Here is a 22,529-nt window from a genome sequence, read left to right on the forward strand (position 1 = left end):
AAAACATAATAGATAGGAGTTCAGATCAATGAAATATGGATCACTCAAGCTTCGTTAATAAAAATAATATATCTAATATATTTGATCTTAAAAACCTAGGCTCTAATACCAATTATTAGCATAAAATCTATAATATGCTATATTAAATGAGGAAACAATCTTTTATATTAGGATTGAAATAAAATAAAATTAGATTTGGTTTTACGATGCATACCTTTTGATGCCATCTGAAAAAGAGATCTCTGTGTGATCTGCAAAACACCGTCTTTAGATCCAAGATCGCTATTAATTTACAAAAAGAACTAGATTATTCTCCTCTCTTCCTATCCTTTCACAAGACCACTTAAATTGATGGTTAAGAAGATGAGAGTTGAGAGAGAGACTATAATCCTTCAACTGAATCCTCTATGAGATGCATAACATCTCTTGTCTAGTCCCTAAAGGTTCTATCTATTTAAAGACGAGAGCAGAGGGTCTAGGATAAGTTATCAAGAGAGTTCCTCCCATCAAAGGTATCCCGTAAGGAATTCTATTTTAATATAATTTTTTTTTATTGGCCAATATATGTCATCAGAATCCAATTAGTTACATAATATATCATATCCAATTATAAAGGGGCACAAAATCTAACAACTTCTTCGATAGTGATGTCGGGCACATATGATCCTTTATAGTCAACTTCTTATAGGTCATCATTGATGATATCTTCAAAAATATCGTCGAGTTCAGATGGATAATGCACGGTTGACGGTATTGGAGGGTTTGAGTGAGAAGAAGGATAAGAGAACAATGAGAGATAGAGCACAAACAAAGGTGGTAAACAATAAATAACGAATGTTAAAGAGAAGTTGGCAAAATGGCTACTAAGAGAAGGATGGACTTTTGACATTATCATATTTAAAATACAGAATCTTTGGGTATTTTAATTATGATGGTATTATTTATGTAAACATGAAAAAAGAAGTCAACTAATGTAAGAGTTTATTTATACGGTCAGATACTTTCTCATATGAGTTTCATGCATATGATTTCAATAATAATATTCTTTATTGGATAAGATGTATACGAAAATACTAATATTCTCAAGCACAAATCTTTTCTATTCATCCAAGTATAGTCTGCGCACTCATTTTCTTAATGTGGCTTTCTTCGTTTCATATAGTCCTATCAATTATCTCATATATTTTAATTTTTAGTACTAGTTTGAGAGATTAAATTGGAGTTATATTTGTTAGTATAAAATTTATAATTATGCTATTTGTAATGTGAAAAATTTTTATGCTAGGATTGAAATCAAATAAAATTATATCTAATAATATATTACGATGCCTATATTTTATTATTGTTCAAAAGAAAAAACCTATAGGTGTACCATCATTAGATCTGAGATATCAATCTGCAAGGAGAATAATCTATAAGGAGAACTAGACATTTCTTCTTTTCTCTTCCCATCTTTTCATAGGACCACGTAGATTAATAGATTAGGGAGATTGAAAGAAAAAAATTAATCTCTCAACTGCATTGAGATGTGTATTTTTAGCCCATAGAGGTCCTGTCTATTTATAGGCGAGAGCAGAGGGTCTAGAATAAGTTATTATGAGAGTTCCTCCCATCAAGGGCATCCCCTAAGGAATCTTATTATAATATAAACTTTTTTTCTATTAACCAATAAGCATAATCAGAATTCAATCATATCTATAACATATCTTACATAATTAAATAAGGTCAAATAATATAACATTTTTTCACTTGGCCCATTAATTGGTAAGATAAAAAAGACTTAAAATTAAAATAAATAAATAAAATTTATTTTAAAATAATTTGACCCAATTGGATTTTGGAATTTTAGAAAAACTATATACACGCATGAATTTTTAAAAATAGGCCAATAAGTCTAATAAATATAATAATACTACATTAAGTCTGACTAACAATACAAGTCATAGCGGTTGTATGTCATCAGTGTCACACTTCCTTCTATGTACTACAATATTGTTAGCCTTTTCTAATGCAGTCCAAAATAACCCCTATAATTTGTCATGTCAAGATAATCATGTTATCACATTCAATCATAATATGTACATACATAATTGTGAACAGGATAACAAAAACAAATAACTTTAAATACGTAAGCAAGAATGTCAATTATAGTATCCACTCAAACATACATCACCAAATCCTTTATGGGTTGCTCATAAATCCAATCATAAGAACATGTTCTTTCAAAATACTTTAGGCTGTAAGTCCTAAGTTAATGGATCAGCAATCAATACAATGGAACTCAAGTAATTAATTGACATTGGATACTTTTGGACTCTTCTTCTCTAACCATCAAGTACTTTATACCATAATGCATAGAGATGCAATAGTACTTGTCATTCTTAGAGAATAAAACTACTGTAGTATCATAAAATATCTTCAACGACTTTGCAATTAAGTCTGACTACACCAAGTCCTGAGATAAAATTTCACAGTCAAAAAGTTTGATTAGTGGCCTCAAAGTATGCCACAAATTAACTTCTATTAATAATAATAATAAATTGCCCCTCGATATAGATATTAACCATAAGGTGGACTTCCTATTATCGATGTAATTTATACAATTAGTATATGAAAAATACCATCATTTCAAGCTGATATAATTTCATACATGTGAGCATATAATCCATTATCCCTTCCGGATATCTTATTACTTTCTTTGTAATCCTTTAGTGTTTTTACTTTTGGGTAACTCCAATATATACCTAACATTTTAATTGTAAAACTGATATATGTTCCGACATATGCTTGAGCATTGACTTCCAACTACATATATACAAAGAATATTTTCTTTATCTGATTCTTTTTAAGTTATTTTAAAGTATTTACTATTAATTAAAATTTTACTTTTATGATTTACTGAACAAAGCTGTATATTAGATCTTTTTAAGACTCGATTGATAAATCCTTTCTAAGATAATCTTCATAATCATTGAGGTCTATTCTTGAATCACTCAATGTTAATAATATAAGATGTCTCATTCATATCAATCATCTTAAAACTCTTAGTGACAAATTTCTTGATTTAGTATAATAAACTAAGATAACTATTGGTAAGGTAAAATATTATCCATATATAAGACCAATATAATAAACTTTCTCTCACTTATATAAATACTAATCAATAGTATTTTCCTTAAATCTGAAAATAATGATATCAAGAACCTTTATATATAATTATTTTGCTTGTTTAACGTCATAAATGGATTCTTGAATTTGCATACAAAATTATATATATATATATATATATATATATATTTATTTATTTATAAATCATTTAGAGTAATCCATATCAAGCAAGATCTTTAAAAAAAATTACTTTCATATTATTATGATATAACTCAAACTTATAATGAGTAACTAATGTCATGATAATTCTTAACGAGTTCATTAAAAACTAAATGTCTCGTTGTGGTCGATACATTATTTATGAATAAAATTTTTAACTACAAATCTGACCATTATACCATTCGACATTGTCCTTTGAGTCATATTTATATAATAGATTCTTTTACAATTATTGAATAATTTGAAAATTTTATCAAACACTATTCTAGTTATTGATTTTAACTCTTCTTTTATTACATCATATTACTTTTCAGAATTATTACTTTTCATGACCTGTGAAAACAATAATGGATCTATTATGATTCATATATCATAATATAATTCTTATAGATATGTCACATAATAACCATAATGACAGGATTCCTTTCCTTATGAGATATTCATAAGGCTGTCAATTGTGGTTGTTCTACAAGACCATTAATAGCGATATCAACATAATGTGAGAGTTTCGTAATATTATTTTATTATTCATTTTTATCAAATTATTTAATAATTTGAGTAACAATAATCTCTCGAATAATAAAGGAGTATCAACTTGTATCTCCTCTATATCAAAATTAAATTTTGAGATTTTCACTCCCACTGATTTATTATTTTATAGGAATCTTACATTACCAGATTTAATTGTTCTCATGAGCAATAAAATATGTACCCCTTTAAACTTTTCTGAGTAGATAATAAAATATTCAAAAATAGTTATTATATTTAATTTTCTTTTATGTGAGTTGAAGATACTTATCTCTATAGGACAATCTCAAATATGTAAATATCTTAAGTTAGGTTTCCTATCATTTCATAATTCAAAAGAAGTCATATAATTAATTACTAGGAATACCATTTAATATATATATAGTTGTCCATGGAACTTCTTCTTACATTGATTTGGGTACAAAACAATAACTTATCATGCTCCTAACCATATCTATAAAGGTACGATTATATCTTTCAGTAATCATATTCTGTTGTAATACATCTGGTAAATCATATTAAACATATATATCTTATTTTTTCAAGAATCTAGCAAAATAATTAGAATTATAATTGGGTTCATCATAAATATCATAAAATTTATCACCCTTGTTAGATATGATGATCTTGACTCTTCTATCTAATTGTCTATCGACTTTATTTATATATACTTCAAGAGTGTGAACGGTCATAGACTTTACATAAATTAGATATATATAATCATATCTTAACATGTTATCTATATGGTGATAAAATGTCTATCTTTAATGATACGAAAGCATAGAGTGACCTATAGATATAAGCATAATCTCAAGGAGTTTATAAAATTATATTTTATTTTAATATTTAATTGTAGGACCATTGTAAACTTAAGATACCCAGAATTATATATATATATATATATATAAGCGTAAAGTTACTAAGAATGATATGATAAGAAATAATTTTACTCGTGAAGAATTTGGTATCATTTCGATAAAAAATAAAATATAAAAAGATTGTTTAAGATAATATGATAATATGTTAAGGGAACCTATAAATATAAATATTGTAGTTAAAAGATGTGAAACAATTATAGCATGAGAGATAGAAAAAAGCTCAAAAAGATTTTATTAAAAACTACAAATAAATATTCAAGCTCTCTTAATTTACTTAAAGCATGACTTTTAAAAATATTTAATAACAACAAGAGATATATTTACAATACATAGGTGAAACATAGTGCATTTTACTTCTTCTCTACCCTGTGGAGGGTTGGGTAGACCAAAACCTTCTGGCAGATCACTTGGTCCTTTGCCTCTTAGCCAACTTTTCCCCATTTAATTCTTCAGAAGGCTCTCCTTTTTCTTCTTTTTCATGAAAATTTTCTCCCTCTTTTGGATCACTATCTTTGATTCTCAAAACATCATCCTCTGGATTATCATTCAAAAAAGATACAACTTCGTCGATAGGATCGTCCGGCACGTATAACTCTTCATAATTAAACCCTTCTAAGCTATCGTCGGTACTTATACCTTCAAAAAAATTGTCAAGATCAAAGAGAGAAGCATCATTGGGCACTTCGCTTGAAGATCCTCCTTTTTCTTTTGTTTGAGGTAGAGTTTCTCCCTCTTCAAAAGTATGTTTCTGAGGGGTCGGTACAGAATCATCATCGCCTTCTTTAGCTTTCGATTCTTCAATGGGGTCATTGGACACACGTAACTCACCATCAGTGACCTGTTTTACGTCATCATCAGGAACATCATCAAGCTGAGAATGAGAAGAGGCTTCTTGGGACATGGTTGAAGATATCGAGGGGGGGTTCGGATGAGAAATAAAACTTATGTAGAGTAATGTGATAAAATGACAAATGTGATGAGAATAAATAGTGAATGTCTAAGAAAACAACAAAACGAGTAATAAGGAAAGAATAAACTTGATATTATCAAATTTAAAATACAATATCCATGGTGTTTTCAATTTCACATTCCATGTTTTGATTAGATTAAAATAAAAAAAAGTTAATTAAAAATACATGATTTCCCAACCATAAGAGTTTATTTTCTCATATGAGTATCATGTCACTAATTTCAATTCTAATATTCCTTATTGCTTTACATGTTATAATAAGATATAGCAATTAAAATAATTATTAAATTTATTGAAGTTTACCTATAATATTAATGTTAGCATCTAAATTTAGCGATCATTTATAACTTCAAAATTTTATTTTTCGCATGACTTCATTTATGACTTGTGATTTATCGTACTCTAATGGAAATTAATAAGGATTGGCGAAGTTCTATCGTATACTTTGATGTCGTTTTAGGGAGTCTCCTCACAATATGAAGATGTTTTTTCTTGGAAAAAACATTATATATTGAAAAATAAAGAAAAGGGAAAAAAATCTGAAAATTCCATTTTTATATCAGAGTCAGGTTTTGATCCTGGCTGGGACCTATGGGTTATGGGCCCACCATGCTTCCGCTACGCCACATTGTTTCTATTTACGAAACTGTGCACGATATTTGACACACTCTTGAAGTCACACATGAAGGCACAAGTAGGGTTAAAAATTCTAAAGTTAATCTTTTGATGCATGATTTTGAGGTGTTTTGAATGAAGTCAAGTGAAACTATTGTTGACATATACACTCGTTTTACGAATGTGTCAATAGTATAAAAGGACTTGGTATATATTTTTTGAATTTTGAACTTGTTAATAAAGTTTTACTATCTCTTTCTAAAAATTGAGATTCGAAAGTAACGATAATACAATAAGCAAAGGACCTAAATAACCTTACTCTTGAAGAACTTATCAGGTTATTAATGACCTATGAAATAACGTGTAAGACACATGATGAACTTGAGAACAACCTTCCAAAGAACAGGAAGGATTTGACACTTTGAACAATAGAATACCACTTGAATGATAACTCAAGTGATGATGATTATGACTTTGAACTTCTCACTATAAAATTTAAAAAGTTCATAAAATAATAATAAAAAAATTAAAAATGAACTTAAATTGGACAAAATAACTTGTTATGGATGCAATCGGCCGAGACACTTCAAAAGCAAATGTTCGTAAATGAAGAAGCTATAAAAGAAGAAGAATGCCCTCCAAGTGATAGTGGAGGATGAAATGAGTGCATCCGAAGATGAGATTGTGAACTACGCTTTGGTGGCTTTCGACAATGAGGTAAACAACTCAAATGAAACTCCTTTACTTTATTTTGAAATTACTTGATACATTTCATATGTTACTTTTAAATTAGTATATAAAATATAAATAAATAAAAGGGGATCATGCTTTTCTCTCTAGTATTTTAAAAAAATTAAAAAAAAATTAATCATGACAATTGTATAAAGGAATAAAATGTTAAATTTAAATCTAATGTGTGTGCACCTAATGAGATTAATCCTATATTTATTTTTAAGAAGCAATAACGTGTATCTTGATGATCTCCATATTGCTTTTTTATTTTTATTAAAGATGCCTATGTTCAATGAAATCATGCTTAATGAGTTTATATTTCAAAATTATGCATGATGATTTCTGTAATTATTGCTTATTGATCTTTGTCGTAATGAAAGTTTCTTTTTTAGTTGTGAGTGACATGATACGAAGTCTTTTTGCTTATTATATTTTGACATTTTATCACTTTATATTGACTATATATATATATATATATATATATATATATATATATATATATATATATATATATATATATATATATATATATATATATATATATATATATATATATATATATATATATATATATATATATTGTGATGTCTTTGGATCTATATAAGCGGAATTGGATCGTGATGAGATCATGATAATGAGACCGATTTGTCTTTAAGCACAGATCCTAAATAATCCCGATCATAGGTTACTCGAGAGGGATATCGAGATAACCGGACAGACTGGTGTGTTGTACACCCGTCCATATGATAGATGCAGCTAGTTTTATGGCTACTCGTGTGGGGATACTAGGGATACAATATAGGTGCTCATTGGAGAATGAGTTTACTGATTGATCCGCTTACAGAATGCTGGATTGTTAATGATATCTTATTGCCAAATAGTAATTCTGTAATCCTAGTGGTGTATTTGGTCCTTAGACTTGAGACACCAAGGATGTCCTATATGAGTGCTCCACTCTTTGATACCAGACTTATAGGTTTGACTATCCCAGATCTAGCACAACCGATTTTTGGGAGTGGTAGTCAACCTTACAAAGGCTATTGAGTGTCGATAGAGGATCATCCACTCTCGGTGTCATGAGAGGAATGTTCAATGTATTCTTGCTCAAACAAATTCTTGGCTAAGGTCATTCGGATTGAGAGAAAAAGAGTTCTCTAGGAGAATCCGATTAGAGCAAGACTCGTGTAGAAACCATATGGGTCTAACAGCATCATGCCTGGTATATGGTCTTTGAGATATTAGATGGATGAGGGACTATATGTACATGGTAACTGAGGACAGATAGGTCCAATGGATTGGATTCCCCTATATCATCTGGGGACTACGGCGTAGTGGCCTAGCACGTCCGTAATCGATGAATAGAGTAAATTATTATGGAGATAACGATTCACTAAGCTAGAAGGAGTTCTGACAAGTATGACTCATGACCAGGTCAATATTGGGCCTAGAGGATCACACACATATGGTAAGCGTTGCGATGAGTAGAGGTTCGAATATGAGATATCCACTGGAGCCCATATCTTATTGGATATCAAATAATCCCCTGAATTATTGGATCCCGTGGATGAGATCCAATAAGAGCCTATGAGAGATTATTGTATAGAGATCTACTAATCTAAGAGGCTTGGGTAGTTGGATGAAGATCCAATACCCATTAAGGGAGGATCCATTATGGTTAAGTTGACAGGGGGCCTCTATAAATAGGACGGATTCAGTGGTTCATATACTAGAGCCTTTGCTTGCCTCTCCTATTCTCCTCCCCTCTCCACCTAAGAGCAGGCCTGGAGTTTTGAGGAGTATCGTTGCAGCCCTCCTGTGTGGATCACCGCTAGAGAGGAGGGCACTTGACCTCCTTCACCCTTTCCTAAAGATCTGTAGGGATACAGGGATATACGATCTCCCTAGGTAATACAATCTACTCTATACGTAGTTTTAAGTTTCATGAATTGTTTTGTGTACCAATCTTCGCATAATGACGAACATCTTTTTGGAAAATTAGGGATTTTATTTTTTTATTCTTCCATTACGCATGTGATATCGCCCCCAAGATTTCCGTATAGCTTGCACTTCTCAAAAGAGAAGAAAGAACTCACTAGCTTGCATATTCAAAAATAATGCAAAAATTTGCTAATTTTCATATCAAAAAACTTGCTAGCTTAAATAATGATATATGCAATGATGTTTCCAAAACCTAAAATTATGTGATGATATATGAAGTTTCAAAAACTTAAAATTATGCAATGATTTGACATTATGTCTAAAAACTTGCTAGTTGCACTTTTCCTTTTTGTTGATAACAAATAAGCAAAAGGTATGATGATAATCATGCATGGAATGATTGATTATGCATGATTTTATGATGACATGTTGCTTGGACTCATAATGATTTTATAATTAAATTTGTTTTGACTTGAATTCAATTTGAATTTAGGGTTCTATCAATATAGCATATTGATAGGGAGAGTTAAGGTTAACTCCGTCATCAATTGGTTGTCATCATAAAAAAGGGGCAGATTATTGAATCTCAGATTTTGATGATAAAATCAATTGATATGTTTGTGATCTAATCAGCAATTTTAGTGACGCATGAAGCTTTAATCAGGGAGAGACAATTAAAGTAGGAAGAACTATGTTGGGCTAGAGTGGAACATGTCAAATTTGGATGTCAAGCCGAAGGATCGGTCGACATATCGACAAAAGACTTCGGGCCTTAGGTTCGGACACTGAGCCAAGAAGAGCGGAAATTCAGTTAAGGAAATCAGAGTTGCGGAGGTTAACTGGTCGATTGGGCAATAGGCCGTAAGAGAGGATGAAGCGTCGAAAAATCAAATGAAGCGTCGATGAACTAATGACATGCCGGACAATATTTAATTCAAACTTTGTAATAATTGTCTAGATCGAAGTAGGTTTTAGGCGTAATTGGGTTGGAATTGGACCAACTCAATTAGAGGCCTATTGAGCCCAAATTTGGGCTATGTTAGACCAAGTGAAAGGCCCAAATAGTGACCCAACAGATGGAACCATCGGTGGCACAGTCTCTAAGATTGTGTCAAGCAGTGGTACCACCCAACACAGGCGGTGGTACCGCCAGTACCCTGAAAACCAGGGATAAGACATTTTTAGGCTCTAAGTTTGAATCCACTTAAGGCCTATAAATACCCCTCTCATCCCTGGTTAATATACACAAGCACAAAGAACTTAAAAGTGGAAAAACGTTATAGTGATCACTTAAGAGATCCCCTCCTCTAGTTCTAAGTTTAGAATTCTATTTAGGGATGAGTGAGTGCTTGTAAAAAGTTATCTCCTAAACCCGTGAAAAAGAGAAGATGGTGTAAAAGGGTAGTTGATCTTCGCCCATTGAAAGAAGATCATTAGTGGATGCTGGTGGCCTCGACGGAAGAGGAATCGACGGAGTGGATGTAGGTCATGACAATCGAACAACTATAAAAATCTGGTTTGCATATTCCTTACTACTTAATCTCTTTATTGCATTTAACTTTACTTCATTACAAACGATTCAATCCCCTCTTCTCTACTCATTCAAGAAAAATAAAAAGGTTTTCGTTAGAATCAAATTTTATCATATGAAGATTTTCAAAACCGATATTTTTATCCGCTGCATTAATTCACCCCCTAGTGCCAACTCGATCCTAACAAATACATTTACTAATATTATTAGTATAAGATCACATCAAGAATCTATATTAAGTCTAGCATTTTTCATTGATAATAAATGAATTACCAGCCATATACATGATAAGCCACCTTGGTGTATTTTATTTACTGATGATATTATTTTTATAGATAATTTTAAATAAAATAAATTTATGGAGACAAGTCTTGAAAACTAAAGGCTTTAACTTAAGCATGACTAAAATTGAATGTGTATGATACAATTTTTGTAATACCAAGTGTTGGCCTAAAGATATAATTAAGTTGAATAGATAAAAAGTTAAATTAAGTAAAATTTTTAAATATTTTGAATCAATTATTCAACAAGGTGAAGAAATCAATGAAAATATATTAATAATGTATAAACTTGTATGATCATCATGTACCTTTTTGGATAAAACTAAAAATTCTATAAGACCATTATTAGGATGATGTGTTGAAAAGTTAAGAAACTATATATATATATATATATATATATATATATATATATATATATATATATGTATATATATATATATATATGTATATATATATATATATGTATATATATATATATGTATATATATATATATACATATATATATATATATATACATATATACATATATATATATATATATACATATATATATATATATATATGTATATATATATATATATACATATATATATATATACATATATATATATATATACATACATATATATATACATATATATATATATATACATATATATACATATATATATATATATACATATATATATATATATATATCACTAAAATGAGCATAAAGTTACTAAGAATGATATGATAAGAAATATATTTACTCATCAAGAATTTGGCATCAATTCTAGAAAAAATAAAATATAGAAAAATTATTTAAGATAATATGATAATATGTTAAGGGAACCTATAAATATAAATATTATATTTAAAAGATGTGAAGCAATTATAGCATGAGAGATAGAAAAAAGCTCAAAAAGATTTTATTAGAAACTACAAATAAGTATTCAAGCTCTTTTAATTTACTTAAAGTATGACTTTTAAAAATATTTATTAACAACAAGAGATCCACATAGCCGATCCAAAATACTTAGGACATTATAGTCTTATTATTATTATAGTTGTTATATGAAGATAATAGATGTTGATCTTATCATAATTCATGAACAATATTAATGAATGTTCAATTGAAAGTCATATGGTTTATGACTTCAACTTCCAAAATCAGTTACTTGTTAATAACTGTTATGGATCTATGAGTGACTGTTATGAATGAAAAGAGTAACGATAAGAGGTGAGGGCTACTCTATAGCTACGTTGATATTGACACAATTATCGAGTAGCCCTTTTGCTATTTTGCATCTATATTAGCATCAATGCATATGGTGGAGGTCGCTGCGACATCTATGGCAAAGATGGTGATCACCTTGTTGTTGACTCATTGGACGAATTGCTCGACCCAAAACTAGAGTTGCTAGAGCTCTTATCGCTCTTCCTACTATCACATCAGTTCTAACATGAGCATGAAAAAGGAGAGATGGGGGCTTATGAAAAAAAGGAAAGCTTTGGAAGGTTAACAAGTGTACTATTGTCGAGCTCCTAATGGATGTATTTTATGATGGTAGAAAAATATAGGTCTCTGAATTTGATGCTGAATATATTGTCATACTCATTGTCGACATAGTCATCGAGTGGCTCTCATCTCTCGTAGTTGCTCTCCTTATCAATAATACCCACCCATGTCCCCTAATAGTGTCGTCATTTGTCACCATTAATGTCATTTGTCACTACCAATTGTAACATTAAATATCTTTTTATCCTTTATTTTCGTGCTTCGGTCGATCATACACGATTCAGATTGAACACCTCCAGTCTCCATAACATTCTACGAGGAAGATTGATCTACGACAACCACCGGGGATGACGTTGGTTCGTCCAAGTTCCTCTTGGAAACCAATGATGTGCTTGCAATCGAATGCGATGAGCTCGACGAAGGCTGAGCCGAAGATGTCGTAACGAAAACGATGATGTTGGTGTTCGCTTTGCTGCTAGTGATAGCCGCCAAACCATCGTCTGCGGCCTTCGGAGCCGGAGGCCTATCTATGGCCAAAACCAGCATATTTTCTGAGTATATTTTCAATTTACAATATAATATCCATGGTATTTTCAATTTACAATAAACTAACCATAAGAGTTTATTTTCTCATATGAGTATCATTTCACTAATTTTAATTCTAATATTCCGTATTGCTTTACATGTCATAATAAGATATAGCAAGTAAAATAATTATTAAATTTATTGAAGTTTACCTATCATATTAATGTTAGCATCTAAATTTAGCGATCATTTATAATTCTAAAATTTTATTTTTCACATGACTTCATTTATGACTTGTGGATTTATCCTACTCCAAATGAAATTAGTAAGGATCAGCAAAGTTCCACCATATACTTTGATGTTGTTTTAGGGAGTCTCCTCGTATTATGAAGATGCTAACATTCAAGAGATGATTTTAAATATTTTTTTTTTGTTGGTAAGTAAATATATTTTTTTAATATATATTCGAAAATTATTTTATTTTTCCTTTTCTTTATTGATCAATATATATTTTTTTTGAAGTTTACCTATCATATTAATGTTAGCATCTAAATTTAGCGATCATTTATAATTCTAAAATTTTATTTTTCACATGACTTCATTTATAATTTGCGGATTTATCCTACTCCAAATGAAATTAGTAAGGATGGATGAAGTTCCACCATATACTTTGATGTTGTTTTAGGGAGTCTCCTCGTATTATGAAGATGCTAACATTCAAGAGATGATTTTAAATATTTTTTTTTTTGTTGGTAAGTAAATATTATTTTTTAATATATATTCGAAAAATAATTTATTTTTCCTTTTCTTTATTGATCAATATATATTTTTTTTGAAGTTTACCTATCATATTAAAGTTAGCATCTAAATTTAGCGATCATTTATAATTCTAAAATTTTATTTTTCACATGACTTCATTTATGACTTGTGGATTTATCCTACTCCAAATGAAATTAATAAGGATCGACAAAGTTCCACCATATACTTTGATGTTGTTTTAGGGAGTCTCCTCGTATTATGAAGATGCTTTTTCTTGATCTCTATGGGAAAAAAAAGTATATATATTGATCAATAAATAAAAGAAAAAATAAAATATTTTTCGAATATATATAAAAATAATAATATTTACTTACCAACAAAAAAATAATATTTAAAATACGCTCTCATATCAGAGCCAGGTTTCGATCCTGGGACCTGTGGGTTATGGGCCCACCACGCTTCCGCTGCGCCACTCTGATTTCGTTTGAAAATCTTATCCTTTTATAAATAAATACGCTATAACCAATTAACACTATCATGTTTCAAATATTACAGTATTCCTTATGTCAAACTCTATGAAGAAAGATGCAAAGTATTCTTACTATATAATACACCTTTGCTAATAATATTCACAACACTATCTCAAATAGACATGAAGTGTGTACTGCCTCCCTTTTATTCAGATTTCATCCATTCCACACTGTTGTTTGCATGTACATCCGTATATCCAAGTACTGATCAATTTCAATCCTCATGGTACTTGAAATGCTTCAGATTATCAAAATAATATTTCTAAATGATACTCCACCATAAACACTAACAGTCAACAATCCACATATGGATAATCACCACACACAAGCATAACAGATGAGATACTAAAGCCACAAATACTAGTCTAACTATATGCCAAACTGGCCAAATACAAACTACGTATTTGTGGCTTGAAGTAATAATGACAGAGATAAGTCTTTAGAAATCAGTTTTCTCGAGCATTAATTAATAGGATTAGAAAACAATGATATGCAAAATAAAAATGATACAGCTCTATGGCTGTAAATTTTGTAGTAAGTCTATCTGACATGGTCCCATGAGCAAACATCGACTTGTATAGATCTATCATGGTTCCGTTTGATCTATAAAAATGAAAAGAAAAAGGTGATACACCAACACAGGATCCTTCTGCAACTTTGCATTGTGGAACCCATTTTCATATTGTTATTATCCTTTGGGAATAATCTTGTAATTTGGAAGTAGTATCATGCTTTCGGAAGGCTGTGATACAGCAGCAGATTCAACGATGTTGAAGCCCTTCGATTGCCTTCTTCCACTGCCATGCCCGCTGTTTTGCATCCTCGAAAGATATCACTTTTTTGTGCTGTTAAATAAAAAAATCCATGATAATTAAAATTTGCTAAAAAAATCGATGGAAAATATGGCAAAGGCTTGTTGGAGAAACACACACACCGTGCATATCTTGAAATGTGAAGAGTTCGCTACTTGGACGCTAAGCTCACTGGGACTGTGGGACCAGATTATGTTTGCTTTGGCTGTCATTTTGGAGGGATCCATGCAAAGCAATTTGGGCTTGTCAGTAAGAATGAGTTGCACTTTCCTGTTAGTCAGCTTCTGAAGCTTCTTCAGCTTTGAGATCATAACAATCACCTCTCCAGGCTAACTCTTGCCTGACGCTCACATAAATGCAAATGTTATCCACTAGTGAACAACTTTTCAAAAAGCTTTCTGAAAAGCATAAAGAACCTGAGAATCAAGGAACTGACAGAATATAGATTTCATAAACTGAAACAAGTTTCACAAGTCCACAACAAACTGAATCAGCCAAAGACAACAACAGAAAGAAACCTAAACTAAAGATGAACATGATCATGCCAGACATGATTTCATGTGATCGTAAAAATTGGGAAAGGCAAAGCAAAACTTTGCAGGTACCATCTCGAGTCGAATGAGTCGATCGAAGCCAGCCTGGAGATATGAGATTGTGTTTCCGAAGATGATGTGGCACCAGCATTCTCATCCGGTATGACATGTTGGTGAGCTGAAGGCGCACCACCCACATGTGTGAGGTTCCATGTGGCATCTTGACTGTCATAATCCACACCATTCTGAAGGAGAATTAGATGATTAGCTACTCAAGAATGTGCTGATTGACTAAAAGCTTCCAAGTACTAGTAAAAGAAAAGACCAACAAGTAAGCACTATAGGTGAGGGCATGTACATCATGATCCAGAGCAAGTCTTGGTGCTGGTGCCTTTCGCAATTGTTTCCAATCAACTCCATTGAAGAAAGGATGCTTCTTGACAGAAGCATAGCCATCAGGTCCAGCACCTGGTCTTTTACTGGGATCTGTATCCTGCAATAGAACTTTGATCAAGGTGGGGAAGCTACATGTTCAAACAGTATCAACCAACATACCAGTTACATCAATCACCACAAAAGGTTCAGTACTAATAAACATGTTTCCCAATGTAGCAAAACTGTCTCAAAACCGAAAAAGTGAACTGTTAAAACCAAACCTTAAGATATCAGGAAAACATCCACTGGTAATCTTGGCTGCTTAAGTGTCAATCCAAGTGAACGACAGGGAAGTGGGAGTCCCAACAAGGAGATCCAGTAGTAATTCCACACTTGAAATTTTTTGAGGCACACCAAATGGAAAATATACAATGATAAGATTGCTCCTTTACATATTGGATGACTAGGGAGACTCATTGCTTACATGGGTAGGGATGCCTACATTAAACCAAAACTATAAGTGTCCTTCGTTGGTAGCTAATTCCTAACAAACAAATATTCTTCAGCTTCTCCTGTAAATAATTGGCCATGCAACAAAAGGGCCCTGTTTCAAACATTGCCTTATTACTTGTACAATATGGTAGCAGTCTTAGCTGAGTTTACCTATTAAATCCTACCTCTCTGAAATAATTAAACAGGTCGATGCAATGCAATTAATAATTTGGAAAAACTATAAAAGTAATCTGTTTGACTTAGCTACCTTAAAAACACACTCAAATGATGGTTTTCCATATACCACATTACAACCCGTGAAGCAATCTTATGAATTTAGTCTCTAGCAATTCCATCTAGATAGACTTTTCTCTTTTTGTTGTTGTTTTTCCTTTTTCTTATTGGCAAAAGATAGGAAACATGTATCCAATGAATTTAACAGAAAAAATGAATGGTAAAAGTGTCTAAATACTGATAATTAAATAAATTTTCACTTGATCATGAAATTTTAGTATTGATGAATAAAACTAAGTTACAGACCTGGTATTGCATAAAGTCAGGAAAATAGTAGAGCAATATTCAGCTGCCGGCAGAGGAATCATCAGATACTTATATTTGATCATAACATAGTTTCTCTAATAAGCTACAGGATTGATTATTCAGGGCCATTCCAAAATAATTTGTAAACCCAAATAACTTCAGATGCAGTACAGAGCAAATATACGAGTGCACTAAAAAAATGGTGAAAGGAATAGAGGAAAATGATAAAAAGAGAATATAGGCATTACAGAAGTCTGATAGTTGCTTACCAATAACTTATCAATAAGATCTCTTGCTTCATGTGAAAAGAACTCAGGAAACTTGAGGTCTCTTGTTATGATTCTTTGGAAAATTAGCCATTCACTGGCATCTTTAAAGGGAGATGAACCAGAAAGCATTTGATATAGGGTGCATCCAAGAGCCCAAAGGTCGTTCCTGGTGAAAGCTGCCATATATCAGAGAATGTTGCAACAAGATGTTCATTAAAAAATGAATGCAACGAAGATATCATATGGTAATCCTTTTACATATTTGTTCCTTTCTAATAGGCAGGCAACTATGAGATTCAAACTGGTGCAGCTTTTCCTAACTGACATGCTTCCTCTAGCTGATTGTCAGCCTACACATGCTCTTAATTGGATAGATCTGCTAATGAGGATATATTAACCATGAAAATTAGGGTGCATTAGCACTTGAGCAATTTCAAAAAATCCTTCTGCTTTAACCTAGGACCGAATCATTGAGGTTTTCCAGGCCTTTCAAATATTAAGGCTCCAGGCAATAGTTTGAATTATATAAATCCAAGGCAATATTCATCCTCGAACCCAAACAAGAAGGATTACACTTTGGGACCAGCAACCATCCTACCTCCAGTCACATAAATCATGTGTCGTCAGAAAAGTTCTCCTTAGAATCAGTAGTTAGTTTCAGAAACACATATTGGAAAGGCAGATCTAGATCATGAAATGATACCAAACATACAAGAGGCAAGATGATATGCTTTGAAATGCCAACACTATATCTTAACCAAAACAAGCATCAACTAAAAGAAACTTTCATTCCATCATGCTTCTTGGAGAGAAAACTGGACTGTATCATTAACACTAAGGCCTGTGGAAAGAAGCCCTGTAAATTATCTGCCCAAAGAGTTCAGCTAAAGCAAATAACCACAGGAAAGAAAAAAAAGAATTTTGAAACAATCAAGTGTTATATAACTACCAAAACCAGTGGGATGCTAGCAAGGCAGATAGTATATATCTAATGAGATCTAACTGTTGAATTGTTTGTTAGTGTAAATTGAAATTGCTTATTTATGTCATATATCAATAGGATAGATAAAAGTATCCAGGTTAGTAGTGAAAAGTCCAGAAGCAATAAAGCATATGCTTACCTGGTTTAAAAATTGTATTCAACTATATTATTATGAAAAGGAAAAAAGAAAATATCAAAGAGGTTTGATTGAAGTTTCTAAAAAAGGACTAGAGAAACTACATTTCATAGGACAACATTCTGGGGTACATAGGAAACACAGAGATAAATGTCAGCTCATTTTTAATAGCAGCTTAACAAGAATGGGAGAACAGAAAAAGATCAACATGAAATGACTTTCCAAAGACAAAAGGAAACAAAGTTAAATACGATTCCATCATTGACAAGAAAAAATAACATATATACTGTCTAAGTCAGTCTATACCATAACTTTCCATATATAATACATAAGTTGCTTCTATTGTCACTTCTGTTGCATACAAATAGACAAGAATGCAAAACCGAGCACACAAGAACCCAAATAGTTAACTGCTTAACAAAAAATATAATAACTAATGTGAGGCACTTGGATGAACACAAAGAAAGTAAAAAAAATTAAATTAAATTAATAAAATAGGAAAAGGAGGGGTTCCCAAAGTTAAATGAAAGCTAAGGGTTCCTTACGCAAAAGTCGCTGGGCATGAATTAAGAACTTCCGGAGGGACATATGCAGCTGTTCCAACAAAAGTACATGCCTTTTCATCTGAAAGGAAAACAAAAAGATAAATTATTAGTGCTGTTTTATAACCTTTTAGATATAAAATTTTCTGAAACATATAACGTCACTTGATGAACTTGGAAGAACTGTCATTTGGCTATCCCTAGTTGGCTTCACACTGCCAAAATCAGCAATTTTAATGTGTCCATCAGCGGTGAGCAGTAAGTTCTCTGGCTGCATCAACAGGATATAGTTTTAATTTTTTAAGAAATTATGCATAGAAGGAAAAGTGTCAAACTTACATATCTGCTGTTTACCTTGATGTCCCGATGAATTAATCCTACACCATGAATATATTCTAAAGCATCAACAACTTCAGCAGCATAGAAGCGAGCCTCATCCTCACTTAGATATCCTTTCTACAGCCAGACAAATAATATAGTTTGGTGAGTAAAGCAAACATTAATAAGAGAAAAAAATATGTTAGACAAATATTACCCTGGTTATTTGGTCAAATAGCTCCCCACCTTCACAACACTCAAGTGCCATGTCTTCAAGGTAACACCAACACATGCAATTATCAATCAACTTACATTAACCAACAGAATCAATGAAACATTTCAAACATGATTCAATGTATAAGATAAAGACTTACAAAGAGAGTGTGTATCTTGGAATGTAAAACACAGCCTGATTATACCAGGATGATCTAATTGATCAAGTACTATACGCTCCATCTTTACATAGGATACTTTATTTTCTTTTGCAATGAACTTCTTGTCCATAATTTTCAAAGCATATACATTTCCTGTATCCTTCTTCTTTGCTCTGACTACCTGATATGTGAGAATTAGAGATCAAAACAACTATCTTTATGAACTATGATGCACTAAAGAAACTAAAGGCATGCATGCCTAGAAAATACAATATTTTTATAAAAATAATTCAATAAAAATACCAGTAAAATTGCCACAAGTATTAAACTACTTTTTCTATACTTCCTCAGAGTCCAACAATGTCTGCGTATATAGGTCTTCATGGATAGTAGAACGCATGTCTAGGAAGGCAGTGACATGCAATAAGCAACAGCAGCAACAACGTCAACAACAACAACAACTATTACTAGAGGCTTGTTTCCAACAAATGCGAGAAAAAAGAGAACAATTCAGTTCAAGAATTTGAAGTGAAAAAGGCACCATAAAAGGCAATTAACACCTTGTACACTATAATTATTGACAACAGATGCAAGAAAAAAGAGAACATATAAGTTCAAGAATTGATGTGATAGAGGCACCCTTAAGAGCAATTGCGTTTATACATGAAATGCCAACAAACCATACTCTATGATATTTGAAAAAGAAATCAAATGTTAATTATATGCAATCACAGTCAACCAACATGCCCTTATGAGTCCTCCTAGTTGACAACAAACCTATGAATCTAACTCTCCGAAAACACATGGAGATAATATGGATCAGAACCAAATATTCACTATGAATTGATATAAGGAGCTGAAGGCAAAGAAACAGAGGTACGGTGTAAAGAGATCACATCTAGGGTGGTCCAATGCATGATGCTACTACCAATGTGATGTTCAAAGGGGTCAATTTATACAGCAATACTGTTGCAAGCAAAGAGGCAGGAGAAATCACATGGTTGATGGTAAATAATCATGAGAAATTGAACTGTAAGGGGGATCTTGTTTAAAGATGAAAAATAGAGTGCTTTACCTTATGATGAAATAAATAATCAAAAACTTATAGTGGAACAGTCTAATCATCATGAAAAAGACAGCTGAAACTTTCCATTCATGTACACGTCTCGATATTCAATGCTTTTTCTTCGAGATAACATATCTGTTCCCCACAATTCCATTTTCATTTTGCATCTTTAATTTTCAATTCACTTGTCCAGGAAAAGATGGAAATGGATTTACTCACTAAAACTGGCAAACAATATCCACTGATGTCTCTTCATCCTCCCCATGTAATGAGCTCATAGCAGCTGCTACCATCATCTTGCCATTAGGAAAGTTGGGTATCTCAGCACAGCGAGGTAGAGGAGACAATCTAAATCCGCTAGCCAATTAGTTGCAGAAGCACCAGGAGGTGGTGGAAAGATGTCCTCAAAGGCCATGAACCTGAACTCATCGTGTGATGGCAAGGACAACAATGGCACACCCAAGGATGGTAATGAATGTAGGAATGGGACCGAAATCAGTGGCAATGAGGTCAAGGTAAGTTAAGGGTTCAGCTGAAGAAAAAGTACTGGAATTTCTCAGGCAGGCATAGGGAAGTAAGAGGTAGAGGCATGAAGTAGCAGATGAGAACATTAGAAAGAAGGTAGAAGAGTAACAGAAGAGAAGAAAGGGTGGCAGAAGTTACAGAAATATACACTACAAAGGTCAGGAATTGAGAGAGTTTCATCAAAGAAGCAGTTTTTAATGTCTATTTCAAATCAACAAAGCAAAAAATCAATCTTCCTGGTTTTATCTTATCTATGGTCAGAAGGAACTCTACAATATTTATATTTCTTAAAAGAATATATCGAAATGCAAAATATTAATCAGTTATCTCTTTGGTTTGTCAAAGAACTACAGCATATTGTTATGCAATCAAACACATGTTTCTAATGAACACAACTCTGGAATTTCATTAGAAAAATAATAAACAATATAACTTCAACAACAACCACCCGTGGCCCGTTGTCGTTTGTCATCATTAATCATTAATGTCATTTGTCATTACCAATTGAAACATTAAATACCTTTTTATCCTATATTTTCGTGCTTTAGTCAGTAAAATTAATGATGTTAAAGGTAAATGAACCTAAATATTTTATTTTCATAATTATAGATATGTTAATATAATTTTTTAAAATATAAAGATTAAAACGTTAAAGATAACTAACTAACTAGCAATATTAATATTAATATGTAATTAACCCTAAAACACTAATGTAGCAGACTTCCAAGTCCTTTGGTTCAATGTAATCAACCATAACATTCTACGAGGAAGATTGGTCTGCGACGACCATGGATGAGGTTGGTTTGTCCAAGTTCCTCTTGGAAACCAATGATGTGCCTGCAATCGAATGCGATGAGCCCATCGAAGGTTGAGCCGGAGATGACGTAGCGAAGATAGTGATGCTGGTGACAACCGCCAAGCCACCATCTGCGGCCTTCGGAGCCGGAGGCCTGTCTATGGCCGAAACCCCTTCCAGCATCTGCACAACCTTCCCCATCGACGGTCTCTGCGAGGGCTGCTCCTGGATGCACCATAAGCTCACCAGTAGCGCCCTCTCCAGCTGCTCCATGTCCACGTCGTGCTCGGCGAGCCTCTTGTCCATGGCGCTCTTGATGTTTCTTCCCTTCTCCAGCTCTTCGTACGCCCACACCGAGAACTTCTTCCGGCCAGTGTCATCCGAAACATCGAAGTTATTATTCTCTCATGTAAAATGTTTTCTCAAAAAAAAAAAAAACATAAAATTCCACTCTGATATCAGAGCCAGGTTTCGATCCTGGGACCTGTGGGTTATGGGCCCACCACGCTTCCGCTGCGCCACTCTGATTGTTAATTTTATCTGTCATATACTTTATTTAGAGAATTCTGGTAGATAAGTCTAAATAATAGATGCAATGTCCGGAAACGCACAAATCATTGAGCCTATGAACAAACTGGTTAGGAGGGCTGTGT

General features: G+C 32.3%; 1 protein-coding gene across 4 annotated transcripts; it reads right to left on the reverse strand.

The window, feature by feature from the left end:
- Positions 1-15,063: 15,063 nt before the first annotated feature.
- Positions 15,064-22,293, reverse strand: LOC103974719 (3-phosphoinositide-dependent protein kinase 1-like). Of its 4 annotated transcripts, none has more exons than XM_065173864.1 (10): positions 21,868-22,293; positions 19,490-19,670; positions 19,333-19,385; positions 19,152-19,253; positions 18,963-19,068; positions 18,801-18,879; positions 17,138-17,303; positions 15,820-15,947; positions 15,534-15,706; positions 15,064-15,326 (listed from the first exon to the last, which is right to left on the reverse strand). In XM_065173864.1, the coding sequence occupies exons 1-10, from the start codon at positions 22,180-22,182 to the stop codon at positions 15,202-15,204; spliced, it is 1,428 nt and encodes a 475-aa protein (XP_065029936.1). In that variant the 5' UTR covers positions 22,183-22,293; the 3' UTR covers positions 15,064-15,201. The 4 variants fall into 4 exon arrangements, with proteins under 4 accessions (XP_065029936.1, XP_065029937.1, XP_065029939.1 ...); XM_065173865.1 differs by having other exon boundaries at positions 15,064-15,268; positions 15,820-15,954; positions 21,868-22,291; XM_065173867.1 differs by having other exon boundaries at positions 15,126-15,268; positions 21,868-22,292.
- Between the last annotated feature and the right edge of the window lie 236 nt (positions 22,294-22,529).

The sequence above is a fragment of the Musa acuminata genome, chromosome BXJ3-11, assembly GCF_036884655.1.
Source record: "Musa acuminata AAA Group cultivar baxijiao chromosome BXJ3-11, Cavendish_Baxijiao_AAA, whole genome shotgun sequence".
In the NCBI taxonomy this organism is placed as follows: Eukaryota; Viridiplantae; Streptophyta; class Magnoliopsida; order Zingiberales; family Musaceae; genus Musa; species Musa acuminata.

What these genes read in the sequence shown, in the direction of transcription:
- LOC103974719 (XM_065173864.1), bottom strand. Translation starts at nt 22,182, where the DNA reads ATGGACAAGAGGCTCGCCGAGCACGACGTGGACATGGAGCAGCTGGAG. An exon ending in TAATTCATCGGGACATCAAG is followed by an intron (nt 19,069 to 19,151) that starts GTAAACAGCAGA and finishes CTGTTGATGCAG; the next exon opens with CCAGAGAACTTACTGCTCAC. An exon ending in TCATGCCCAGCGACTTTTGC is followed by an intron (nt 17,304 to 18,800) that starts GTAAGGAACCCT and finishes AGCTTTCACCAG; the next exon opens with GAACGACCTTTGGGCTCTTG.